This window comes from Parus major, chromosome 9, assembly GCF_001522545.3.
Source record: "Parus major isolate Abel chromosome 9, Parus_major1.1, whole genome shotgun sequence".
Classification (NCBI taxonomy): domain Eukaryota; kingdom Metazoa; phylum Chordata; class Aves; order Passeriformes; family Paridae; genus Parus; species Parus major.
The window spans coordinates 7,997,233-8,009,860 of record NC_031778.1 but is presented as its reverse complement, the minus strand read 5'-3'; the positions used below and the strand labels follow the sequence as shown (position 1 = coordinate 8,009,860).

General features: G+C 37.8%; 1 protein-coding gene across 1 annotated transcript in view; it reads left to right on the top strand.

The window, feature by feature from the left end:
* The first annotated feature begins 265 nt into the window (after positions 1-265).
* Positions 266-12,628, top strand: part of FARSB (phenylalanyl-tRNA synthetase subunit beta) — a 36,787-nt gene continuing 24,424 nt past the window's right edge. The window contains exons 1-13 of the mRNA XM_019007737.2: positions 266-278; positions 852-952; positions 1,881-2,035; positions 2,536-2,608; positions 2,900-3,015; positions 3,437-3,587; positions 4,789-4,897; positions 7,131-7,201; positions 8,490-8,551; positions 8,638-8,689; positions 10,155-10,216; positions 10,626-10,833; positions 11,257-11,337. Of these exons, the coding sequence (XP_018863282.1) occupies positions 266-278; positions 852-952; positions 1,881-2,035; positions 2,536-2,608; positions 2,900-3,015; positions 3,437-3,587; positions 4,789-4,897; positions 7,131-7,201; positions 8,490-8,551; positions 8,638-8,689; positions 10,155-10,216; positions 10,626-10,833; positions 11,257-11,337 (1,254 nt within the window). The remainder of the gene's footprint in view (positions 279-851; positions 953-1,880; positions 2,036-2,535; positions 2,609-2,899; positions 3,016-3,436; positions 3,588-4,788; positions 4,898-7,130; positions 7,202-8,489; positions 8,552-8,637; positions 8,690-10,154; positions 10,217-10,625; positions 10,834-11,256; positions 11,338-12,628) is intronic.

Here is a 12,628-nt window from a genome sequence, read left to right as displayed (position 1 = left end):
CGCGCCGCCTCCGCCGCTGCCCGCCCCGGCCGGCGTGAAGCCCTGGGCGCGCACGGTGCCGCCGCCCTCGGCGCCCTGCGTGTCCCGGAGCTGCGCCGGGACTCTCGGGGAAGCTCCGGCCTCAGAGCGCCGGTGGCTCCCCTGCCGCCGGCTCCGCCAGCCCACGGCACGGCAGGCACAGCCATGTGTTATCCCTGGCCCCTTCGGGCCATTGCCCCGACACGCACTCGAGATATCTCGGGAAATTGCAACCACGCGTCTCCGCATGGCGGTTTCTGGTTGGAGTGTCAGTGTATGCTTCAGGATCTAGTTAAACGAAGAAGGAGAGAGAAAAGGGGAGAGCAGGCAAAGCGAGCAGTGAATAGCGTGGGGTTATTCAGCTCTTCCTTCTCGGCTCAGGAAGCAGATTTAAGAACTCAGCCGGAGAGGAGCGTTCAGGACATGCAGTGGTTTAGACGAGAGCTGTTCAGCCCGGTGCAGATCTGCATTGTCAGATCAGGCCTGTGTAACTCACGTGTTACGACGCAGTTGATGCAACCTCTGTAGATCAACCTGAGTGATGAGAATAGGAGCTGCCCAGTTACTCCCTTGTGATTTCATTATCTGTTCACGCCAGAGTTCCTCTGACAGACTTGGCTGAGGAGCTGAGCTCCAAAGATCAGAAGCCTTCTCTTGTGGCTGTCAGAATATCATGTCAGTAAATTGACTATGTACTTGTCCGACAGTACTAAAGAAGCTGCTCCTCAGATGCAAATATAAGGAAAATTCTTTAAATTACTTTTACCTTTTTTTTTTTCAGAATAGAATTTGTTACCTTGTTTGAAAACATTCCAAACAGACACAAAAATAAGAGCAAGGTCTGCTTATTAACCAAAGTTCACCCTCTTCTTTCACAGCGGATGAAGAATTTGATGAGCTTTGCTTTGAGTTTGGTTTGGAGCTTGATGAAATTGTAAGTAATGTTTTTCTTTGTTGCTTTTTGAGTAGATATAGCATACTGACAGCATTGTTTTTTGGTAAGAGTTTGTATAGCACTGTTTCCAGCATGTCCCCTGGTACAGTGTTGTAATGGACTGTATTAACACAGGTGTTTTGAATCTGGAGAAAACCCCTCAGATTTACCAAAGTTACTGCTTTGGAAGCAAGAGACTCCAAGATGGCATATTGCAATACTTTCTGGAGGTCAACACTCTGTACCGCTTACTCTTCAGTCTCAGGCACTGTTTTATTTAGCAGTATAAATATGGCCACAGAGCATGTATTGCTCATATTTTACAAGATCTGTTTGGCTTTGTTTGAAATGCAGTTGTCTGTGGAATATCCACAAAAAACATTTGTCCTGGACATTATTACCTGAGTTGTAACTAATTTATATTTCATGTTTTGATTTAGATTCTGTGCTTGTGGAGATTTGGTGGCCCTGATAACTCTATCCATGCAAATCTTGCTCAAGTAGACCTGTTTTGTTTTTGCCATTTAATTTTAATTTATTGGCCTTTTAATGATGTTTATCAAAAGATAACATCAGATGTTACACTTTATTTCAGTATAAATTTGATTATGACAAGTCACTTGCTGATCTATTGCCAAAAATAAGGTCTCAGATCTCTACTGGGATCTGACACCTGGGAGATTCTTGCTTCTATAATGTTTTTTCTTAAAATTAAAATTTTAATACTGAATTTTTATTTTGTTACACTGCTTTACTACACTGCTTTAATTTGAGGTTTTATATAATTTCTTGTATTTAGTATGTCCATTTGCTGTGTAAATGCAAATTAGTGTTAAACTTCTAATCAATCCAGTTTCTCATATCACTGTCATACTGCTGTCAATGTTGAGATACATCAGGTTAAAACTACTTTTTTGCTTCATTTCAGACATCTGAGAAGGACATTATAAGTAAGGAAAAAGGTGAAGAAAAGGCAAAAGGTGCGTCTGATGTCGTTCTCTATAAAATTGATGTTCCTGCCAACCGCTATGATCTGCTTTGCCTGGAGGGGTTGGTCCGAGGACTACAGGTCTTTAAGGAAAGGTAAGGCACAGTTGTGAGATTTCTTGTGTTGTTTGTTATTTGTTGAAATATGGGTCCATTTCTGGTCAGTAAATAACTTCTTACTTGGTTGGATTTTGAGTATGATTACATCTGTAGATCAGATTTATCAGATGTTCCTCTGGAGAGGATCTATTGCATGACTTACAAAGACTAGACTAGAATGTTAATGGATTTTGTATCTGTTCTAAAAAATTTTCAGTTGCTGTTCCATTTGAGAATTATCTTCTATAAAGAACTTCTACAGAGAAACTTTCTTGTGATCCTTTGTAGTAAATACCAAAACAAATAATTTTTTCCCTTTTCTGCAATGATTTTATCTTGCTGAGTTCTATTTACTATCCCATAAAAAACAAGTTTTGCACAGTTAGCTAATTACATGCCAAGAAACATTAGCAAGAAAGTATTCTACATAAATTTGCTGCTACATTTGTAGAGTTTTCTGCATTTCAGCTACAGACTTACTTCTGTTTTTCTTTTAGGATAAATCTCCCTAGGTTTGAAAAGATAATACCAGCTGAGGGTGAAGGTCAGAGGCTGATTATCACTGAACAGGTAAAAATGTTTAGTGCGCCTTTGTAAATGTATTGAGAGTCGCTGAAGCAGCAAGATCCCTATCAGTATGATTTTGTAAGAGCAGTGAGACTGGAAATCCTATTTGCAGAACAAGAGCTAAAGAAATTTAAATACCTCTATTTGGTGTGATCTATTCTTAGGAATGAGGAGGGGAGGAACAATAGACAAATTGATTTGGGTGTAGCATATAAAATCAAAGTTTCAGATGCAGCTCAAATCAAAGTTTCAAATGCTCTCCTGAAATCTGCCTGCTGCTGTTGTGAATTGCAGACTGCCCAGATCCGGCCTCACGCTGTAGCTGCCATTCTCCGAAATATAACTTTTACCAAGGACCGTTACGACAGTTTCATCGACCTCCAAGAGAAACTACACCAAAATATTTGCAGGTTAGTGCTTAAAGTAGTGTATAATGTCTGTGTGTATGATTTTATCACATGTTAAGAGTGCACATCCCTGTTGCAGAGAGGCATTATGGTTATGCCAAGGAAAATCTTCTATAGGAGTTGTCTTGATCCTTCTCATTTCTTTCCATGTTCTTGACTTCTTCCAATATTGTTCAAAATAAATAGCTGTTACAGTTCATTCAACAGTTGAGACAGAAGTGTTCCCATTGGATTTGCCTTGACAGTTGTGTTGTTATTCATAATAATATTTATTAAAATGTTATCAAATAATTTCTAGGCTTCTCAAAATTATCCTTCTGTTTTTTCAGTAAGCTCTGTGAATGCATAGAAGTATAGAGCATCATACTCTAAGAAACTCCAAGTATTACTAGTAAAAACATTATTTTGCCTTCTTTATTTCTAGGAAAAGGGCATTAGTAGCAATAGGTACCCATGACTTGGACACCATCACTGGTCCATTTACTTTTACAGCCAAAGCACCTTCTGAAATTAAATTTAAGCCCCTGAATCAATCCCAGGAGTACACTGCCTCACAAATTATGGATCTCTATAGGGTAAGTGGAATTTTTCAGACTGATAAAGGAGGAAGATAAATTTCCAAGGCTAAATATCTCTCATATTCTTGTTATTAAAAGTTGTTCTTACAAATAAAACACAGTTCTTCTGTAGCTTAACAGCCAGTGAACATTCCATATTTTGCTTATCATGAGAAATGCATGGTAATATTTTATTTTTATTTTCTGTGAAAAATACATTGTGATATTTTGGGGCTAAGAGCAACTCTTAGAATGGGTTTGGTAGAAAACTTCTGATTTATCAACATGAAGATTGCTTTTCATGATGCTCTTAATAATATTGTAAAAGGCTTGTGTATTCATCTACTATAAATGTCTGGTGTAAAAGGGTTGGAAAAATTTCAGGTCGATATTAGCAGATTTTTTAATGTTACCTTCATTTGGCCAGTTTGCTTGGGGAAGATGGTGGATTATTTACCCAGCTGCATATTAGGCAAATATAGCTTTTGTGTAAAAGAGTTGTCTAGCACTGCTCCTGGCTCAGCAGCCTGATAAAACCAGGCAAATGCTAGGAAAAGATCCTATCAAGTCTGATTTTACAATGTTTATGTGGGCCAGTTCCCATGTTAGTATTTGAAAATGGTACTATTTATCACTGTCATTACAGTAGACAGCTCTGCTGGAATACACATACTGGCCATGTAGGAAATTCCTCAAGTATCTCTTGATACTTGAAAGAGTAAGAGAGCTCAGAAACGAGAGAGACTAAAAGGAAATTAGGTTTTTGGTACAGCACATACTTATGTCATTAGAATAAATGTAAATTTGGAATAAAATTTTAATAAATAATAAATATGTCAGTATCCAGCAATTTATAAGAAAAAGTATTGAAGTGGTAATTTTTATTACTTTCAGGAAGAGTTCCTATAGAATAGGGATATTTGGCAGCGTTTGCCTGCTGTGGTGAACAAGGGTATCTTTTGGACAGCATGGCCTACACATGTTTGAGAGAATCCTTAAATAATCTTCAGCACTTTTGAAGAAAACCAAAAATCCAGTTTTCTCATTTCAAACTTTTCCTGCTGCTGGGAGCAAACCCCATTTCCTAGTAAAGTACCTAACTCTAACCCAGTCCTTCCCACCGTCAAAAGTCCCCTTAATTACTTACCAAAGGATTGTGGCTCTGTGGAAGTTCACCTGTGAGCTGCAGTGAAATTCAGGCTGTGCTTTGTTTTTCCAGACTGACAGCCACCTTCGGCACTATTTGCACCTGATTGAAAACAAACCACGTTATCCTGTCATTTATGACAGCAATGGGGTTGTTCTGTCCATGCCACCCATCATCAATGGTAAGATTAGTTTTTGACTGCTTTGTACTGTTACTGCTGTTTTGTGTGTGAGTTAGTGTCTGACAGAAACACTGATGTGTCATAGGGATTATTATTTTTTTCTTAAAATAGTTCCACTTAAAATTTCATGAAGTCTTCTTTCCTTCTTTCAGTTTAAAGGTAGTAAAATATTTTGCTCCCTCTTAGGCTGCTAGTGTTCCTTTTTCTCATCTTCATCAGAAGGGTGTAAAAGTGCTACTGCAAGCCTCTGCACTGAGCTTCTCATACTCTTCCCCAACTCAATATAAGTTCCTTGTGACAGGAACTTTTTTTAGGAAAAGAAGCCTGCAAGAAATTATATTGTAAACTGGTAACAGTAACTGGTAACTGCAACTTTGTACTCCATTTTCTGAGGTTACATCAGGGAACTTAGCAATGGGAACTAGTTTTTATGGATCCTATTGCTATCGCACTAAGTGATTTCAAAATACTTTAATTGCTTAAAGAGAATAAATTGGTCTAGGCTTTTTTGTATTGTTCTAAACATGGGTTTCCACTGAATGCAAAAGAAACTATGGGTCATTTTTGAGAACCTGGTATACTGAAGCCATTTAATGGCATGGGAATAATTACTCTTTAAAGAAGGATAATTCAGTATACTTCTATACTGAAATACAGGTCAGGAATCAGTGAATTTCCCTGACCAATAAATCTGCACTGAGAATCTCTTTGGATCTATGCTTCCTAATACACCTTATCCAGCTAACCCAAATCTTTAAAAGGCAGCTCAAACTCTGTGGCAGGGACTGGTAACAGTAGCTGTTCTAAATTGAATGGGGTGTAAACCACAGTGCTTGATCTTTTTTTTGTTAGGCTCCTTCCAGCTTGGGGGTGTTCCATGCATAAGTGCTGCATATTGTTTATATTTTATCAATTTAAAAGGTTGAACTAAATTTAACACCTGCCTCTGCTTTAGAGAACAGTATCTAAGATAGGCTTCCAGGTCAGAGGTGCTTTTTAAACAAATAATGCAATGTAAACATCTCTATTGGTTGTTTGGATTATCTACAATCACTGAAGTGAAGGCTTGTATTTGCTTTGAAGTGAGTCCAGAGATGCTGAATACATTCCATCTGCAATGAGATATAGCACAGCTGTAAGGGGGAGTACAAGATCCCTCAGTCCTAAGATCTCTGCTGCACCTAACTCCATCTGGCTGTGACCTAATTTCTCAGATAGGAAACTAAAACAGAGAAGCTAAGTCAGGGTCAAACAAAGGAAGGAGGAGTTTCCAGTTCCCATGTATATGTAAGTGCTTTCTTTGACTTTGGTGGGGTGCATCTGCATTAATGAAAGGTGCAAGGAAAGGCAAGCAGAACAGAGGGGCTGGATTTGGCATGTTCCCACACAATTCTAGGACTATGTGTGCCCATTTCTGCATGGTTCCCAGCCATGGAATTCACTCCAGGTGTGCACTGCCCATCTGTACCTAACACACAGAATGACTTCTCTGTACAGCTGCTCTAGATTGCTTGTGGCTTACTGACAGACCCCACTTTTGTAGGGAGCCAGCCACTGGGGGTCTTCATCCCAGTTTGCAAAAGAGACACCTCAGGTGCCTCTTCCAGACAACAAAATCTTTGAATGCAACAGGGATGTGCTTCAGTGCACTCATCATAACTCCCAGTACAGACAAAGCAAATTCATGCCTAGAAGGGACAGGTTCTAGGACCTAAACCACTACTGTAGAGCAGCCTATAGGGTATCAGCAGACAGTGTCAAGAGAACCACAGAATGACTGTTGATAGTCATTAGTATAAATCACTTTTTAAAAACCATTTCATTTGTTCCTGCCCAAGGAAATGACATATATCACAGGTGTGATGTGAATGTGAGACTAAACCCTGGGAAGATGGGATGCTATGGCAGTGCAGAGCCCTTTGCTAACAGCAGATGGCCACTGTTCTCTTAGCTGGCTTCCAGCTGAAGATACCTGTAGATCCCTGTGTCTTGCAATGTAAAGCATAATCCAGTCAGTGTGTCTGATCTTTCTTTTTCCTTTCATTTGATTCATAAATTCAAAAGTAAAAAGAGCTGCTATTCTGCCAACAGCTGTGAATGTTGGTGCAGGAGATAATGGGTTTTTTACATTGTGGAAGATGACAATGATCTTTCTGACACAAAATGAGTCAGTATCAGTCTATTGCAATAAAACTAATATTTTTTAACATGTTTTTGTTTTCACATGTTTTAGGAGATCATACAAAAATAAGCCTAAATACCAGAAATGTGTTTATTGAATGTACAGGCACAGATATTACAAAGGTAAATTACTCTTTCCTGCTTTTGATATACTTTAATATAATTGTTTTCCCTTTGGATAATAGAGCTCCAATACAAAGACCTACAACAAGGCATTTACTGTCTGGAGCCAACCATCCAATACAAAAGTTGCAGGACTGTGGAATTCCCTGGAAACAGTTTCAGCTTTGCTGTGTAGATAGCATTGTGTTTTCACTGAATTTTGATTTTACTGTATCTTTGAGTTTACACTAAGTATTCAGCTTGTATGAGAAAATAATTGAAGCAAATTAGAGACTGTTTGTTCTTTTTGAGCGCTTTTTCTAAATCTGAAAAGCTTAGAAAAGAGTAAAATTTACTAAAACTTCCTGTTTTGGCAGAATACTCTGTCAAGATTAATGTCCTACTGAAAATTTGGGCTGAGGGAAGAAAGACAAGGATTTTTCTACTTAGTTATCTTTATCAAGCAGGGATGCCATGCAAATAATTGCTAAATTCAAGTCTTTCCATATGCAAATTCTGTAACTCAAAGCTGAAGCGTGAAAGCCAAGGAGTTATAATTGCCTGTTCTTGAATATAGGTTGTGCATTCAGTGATAGTTTCCCTAAAGTCTGTAACTTGATGCTTAAGAGCAAAACTGCTTTTAACTTACCCTACTACAAAATGGTATGTTAACAACACAAATAAATTTTCATGTTGGGGAGTGGCTTCTAAGCAAACTAATAAATAACTTTCTTGCTACTGCTTGTCTTGATAGTAAAAATAAATACAGTATTATTCTGTTTACATGAAGGAAATTACACTGTCAGGCATAAAAAAAAACCCTTTTTGGACTGAGAAGTTAATCTGAATCTTATTATGTCCTTTTATACTCATCACTTAAAATATTAGCTGTAAAACAAAAAATTTGCAAATGAAGTTATTTGATAATGTATTGCTAAACAATGCAGTCCTGCAGCCTCTCCTTTTCCAGTTGAATTTCAGTAAAATGACTAATTAGACAGAAAGTTAGGAAGACCCAGCTCCAAATAGTAATAAAAACCCTGTGTTTCTAAAGAACAGAGTTTAGAAAAGATATGTCAAGGCTTCAGAACCTTGAAAACCAAAGATTTTCAAGCTTTTGCACAAATGTCTGCATCAGAGGGAAAATGTTTTTTGAAATTCAGTCTAGAATTCTAGACTGCTAGAAAATTAGAAGAGAATGAAGAGAGTGTAAGATGAGATATTTTCCCTGTTTTTTGTTAAGGTATTTTATCTACTTCCACACAAGTAGATAACAGATTTTAATGTGATTATTATGTTTGTTTTGTAGGCAAAAATTGTTCTTGATATTATAGTCACGATGTTCAGTGAATATTGTGAGAAGCCATACACGTGAGTATAAATCTCCAAGCAGAGAGACATTACATTTGTGCCATGTGTTAAAAACAGTTTCACTTATATTTTTCTGTCTCTCTCAGTGTTGAAGCAGTAGAAGTGGTTTATCCCAATGGCAAGACCCACATCTATCCGGTAAGCACAGCATTAGGATATCTCTGTGTCCTTAAGGAGAGGGCTTTATTTGCAAAAAGTCTGCTAAGAGTTTGCTTTTCCTGTGGCAGCATGTGCTGGTTCTATGGTGTAGGGTAAAAACCAAGCTTGGCACTTTCTCTGTATTAGTGAGTCAGAACCTCCTCTAACCCTACAAAAAATAACTCCAGCTCCAGCTTTTCCTTGTCTAGGAAAGTCCTTCTGAAGCCCCATTGAATTGTGATGAAGTTAAAAATACACTATTCTGTTTTAGAGTGCCTGTGATAGGACCTTTTCCAGGATCAAGTAAAGATTACAATCAAAGGTCATCATCTGTGTCCAAACCTACATGTTCCAAATCAGAAAAAATGAATGCAGGAAGAGGTCCTTCAGCCTTAAGCCTATGGAGAACTGAAATCAGCCTCAGCATAATGTACTTATCAGATCTGGAAGCTTTAATGCCCTTCAGTTAAAATAACCTTGTAACACTGCATTTCTCAGTCTCTCACTTTATAGACACCAGCTATGTACAGGTCTAAAAGGCAGAATGTTGACTTCAGTTCAGAGCCCCAGACAGACCTTTTCACAGTAATGGAGTCTTACTTTTTTATCCTCTTAATAAGTAGAAAGAGAGCAATTCCTCCTGTTTCCTGAAAGTAACTGAAGACAGATCTGTTTGAGTTCATAAAATCAGATATACCAAGGAAGTACAAACTGTTTAGAGGGAAACTTATTTTTGCTGAGAGGTTTTCTACTGTCATTTTATCTTTTTCTTTTTTACAATGTCAGTTTTAATGACCAGAGGAAAGTTGTAGAATCCTGAAAAGATATCCAACAAAATAGAAATCTCTGCAGTCACCAAAGCAGCTTCCCTAGATAAAGTAGAGAAAAAAAATCCCCAAGTTTCAGTTACTATGGTTTTTAAGGATTTGTATATCAAGAAGTTTAGAAACACATGAAATACATAAATACATACAAAATAACTTTCTTAAATACATTGCATACTTGCTAAGTAAAATACTGGTAGATATTTATGTGCCAATAAAGAAATACAAAGTTTTCCTTCCTTTTCCTCCTAAAGGTCATTTGATCTGTACAAGACCATGAGATCTCATGCATGACCATTCTGTGCTTTAGGGCTTTGACTTAGGATGAACTACTCACCATAAACTTTCAGTGACTCTGTTACTTGCATATATCAGAAATTATCAGAAGTTTCAATAACGGGGATTTCATGCTGCATTCACCTTTCCAGCTTAACCAAGAACAGCTTTTGCATCATGTACTAGAGTATATTTTCAACAATCCTATTAACTTTAGAATGCTAAATATAGCCTAATATTCCATACATTTCTTCTGTGGGTGTCATTTTAGTATGGCAATTAGAAACTAGATTACTGAGATTGAATCCTCTTAGGTAGAAATGGCAAGCACTGTCTATGCTTAAAATCTTTGTCTTTTTTTTTAGGAGCTGGCTTATCGGACAGAGAAAGTGAAACCTGAATACATTAACAAGAAAGTAGGAATCAGGTGTGTTACTTCAAATGAAAACATAGTTTTTATTAACCATGACAAAGGTACTAGAAGACATTGATTTATTGTTTTTAAAATGTTTAGCTTATGTGATTTTTTTTTTTTAATTTATCAAAAATTCAGGTGTTATCTTGGGTAATTAGATAACTCTGAAACAGAGTCCCCTGCTTTCAGGGAAAGTGAATGATTCTTTATGGATTCACACAACTGTTATGAAGTAAAGGAAAATGACCATCTCATAAGTGGGAATCTGAACTGGTTCTATTTGAATACTAAGTCTGTGTACAGTCTATAAAGCACTTGCAGATTCTCCAGGATATGAGGCAATGCAGAAAAAAACATTGATTACAAAGCCAGTCAGTATAGTGCAAAATCCATAAATTACCACTCTCTTGTTCTGTTTCAGTGAAACTCCATCAAGCCTGGCAAAGCTGCTGACTAGGATGTGTTTGAAGTCACACGTCACAGGGAATGGGAACCATCTAGAGATTGAAATCCCTCCTACCAGAGCAGACGTTATCCATGCCTGTGATATCGTAGAAGATGCAGCAATAGCTTATGGTTATAACAACATTCAGATGGTGATTCCGAAAACGTACACCATAGCTAATCAAGTAAGATTGCCCCTTCAAATGAATGCTCTGTTGTCAGTAAATGACTGCTGCATGCCAGAAGGGCTTTGGGGAAAACAGAACCTAGGAATTAAATATTTTGACATGCTTTGCCTTGAGAAGTATTTACCGTGGTTGGGATACAAAACAGATGCCCCACTGATTTGAATAAGTCTAAGACCAGTGGTTGCTGGTACTTGAAAAAAGACAGGGTTTAAGTAGGGAGCCCGTATTAAATCTCTAATTGGGAGATTCATTTCCTTAGGCAAGCCTAAAGGCAGCTGGCTAATGCTTTCAAAAATTTTAAGCACACAAGCATAGTCCCTCCCTTGTGAATTCACCATCATGTGGCAGGCAGAATCACCCCGGGAAAGAATAGCAAAATGCTTTTAGAAGGAAGCTGAACACTGTTTTGTTTCATTTTAGCTTCCCCTCAATAAGCTCACAGAACTTCTGAGACTGGACTTGGCAGCTGCTGGATTCACTGAAGCACTCACTTTTGCCCTGGTATATTACATTGATTTCGTGTTTTTCTTAATTGCATGTTCGAACAGTGATGCAATCAAAACTGCAGAGGGTGGTCCGAGGTTATGTTGTCATCTAAATGTACCCGTATTTTCCAGTACTGTTTTGGCAGCTGGTTGTTTACTAGGGCTTTGGAATCACAGTGTAATATTTGGTGAGTTTGTAGGTCAGAGAAATTAAATGAGTCACTGTTAATGTGGTATGTAGTTCTAAGTATAGAGAGGGAAGTAGCTGCTGAAGGACTGGTTTTAGTTTAATTTGGACGGAATTGTAAGACAGCAAATCTCTCTCAAGACTTTGGTCACCAGATGTGAAGTTCATCATAATTCAATAATTGGAAAACCAACATGAAAATTTAGTACTTTCTGGTGGGTATTTCTACAGTGTATTGAGAGTTACCTGTTTCTGTAATTTTCTTTAGTATTGTCACTTGCCCACGATTCCTTGCATTAGATAATTCAGTCTGAAAAGAGCTTATTTTAATAGCCATGAAAAAGTTACAATACACAGACACTAAGGTGGCATCCTTTGTAAATTTCACCACGGGTAGGGTTTTGAATATAGATAATAAACAGATATACAGTAAATAGATAACAAATATAGATAAAAAATATAGCATTGTTACCACTGGTTTTAGCAATTATTTGTTACAGCCATGCCAGTAGTCTTTGACCAAGAATTAGGACTCTGTAGCAGCAAGTGCCACTCTGATCCCAGCCAATGCCATAATTTGTACTATGGAAATTATGCAGCAGGATTGTTGTGCTAAAATGGAATGTACAGTAGGAAACAATATCTGTGTCATGGTCACTTGCTCATACCCCTGAGTTGTGAACTGGATCAGAGAACTTGATCTACTATTAAAAGCAAAAAAGTTAAATATGCTCCCATGCCCTCCAAATGTAGATGGTAACTGCCCATAAATGGAGACTGGCATAGGTAGCTGTTGAAAATATACTATACATTTAAAAAAAATCCTTTCTGTCACAAGATCTGCTCAAAGCCTTTGCTTAAAAGTCCAATTTGTGCACATTTTAGCATATGGGGGAGCTACCATCACATATTCTGTTAAAATCGCTGTGGAATTTCTCTAGCTTCTTCCTGAACCTAAAATTGACTAGATGGTGAGAGGTATAAATCCTTGAAAGTACACAACCTCTTAAGAAAGAGAGTGATCTGCTCACGGATTATTTTTTACTAATTTACTCAGATTTCAGGCTCCTAAAGCATTTCTGGCAGTTAAAAATTTCATGTACTGCAACCAGATTTGGTA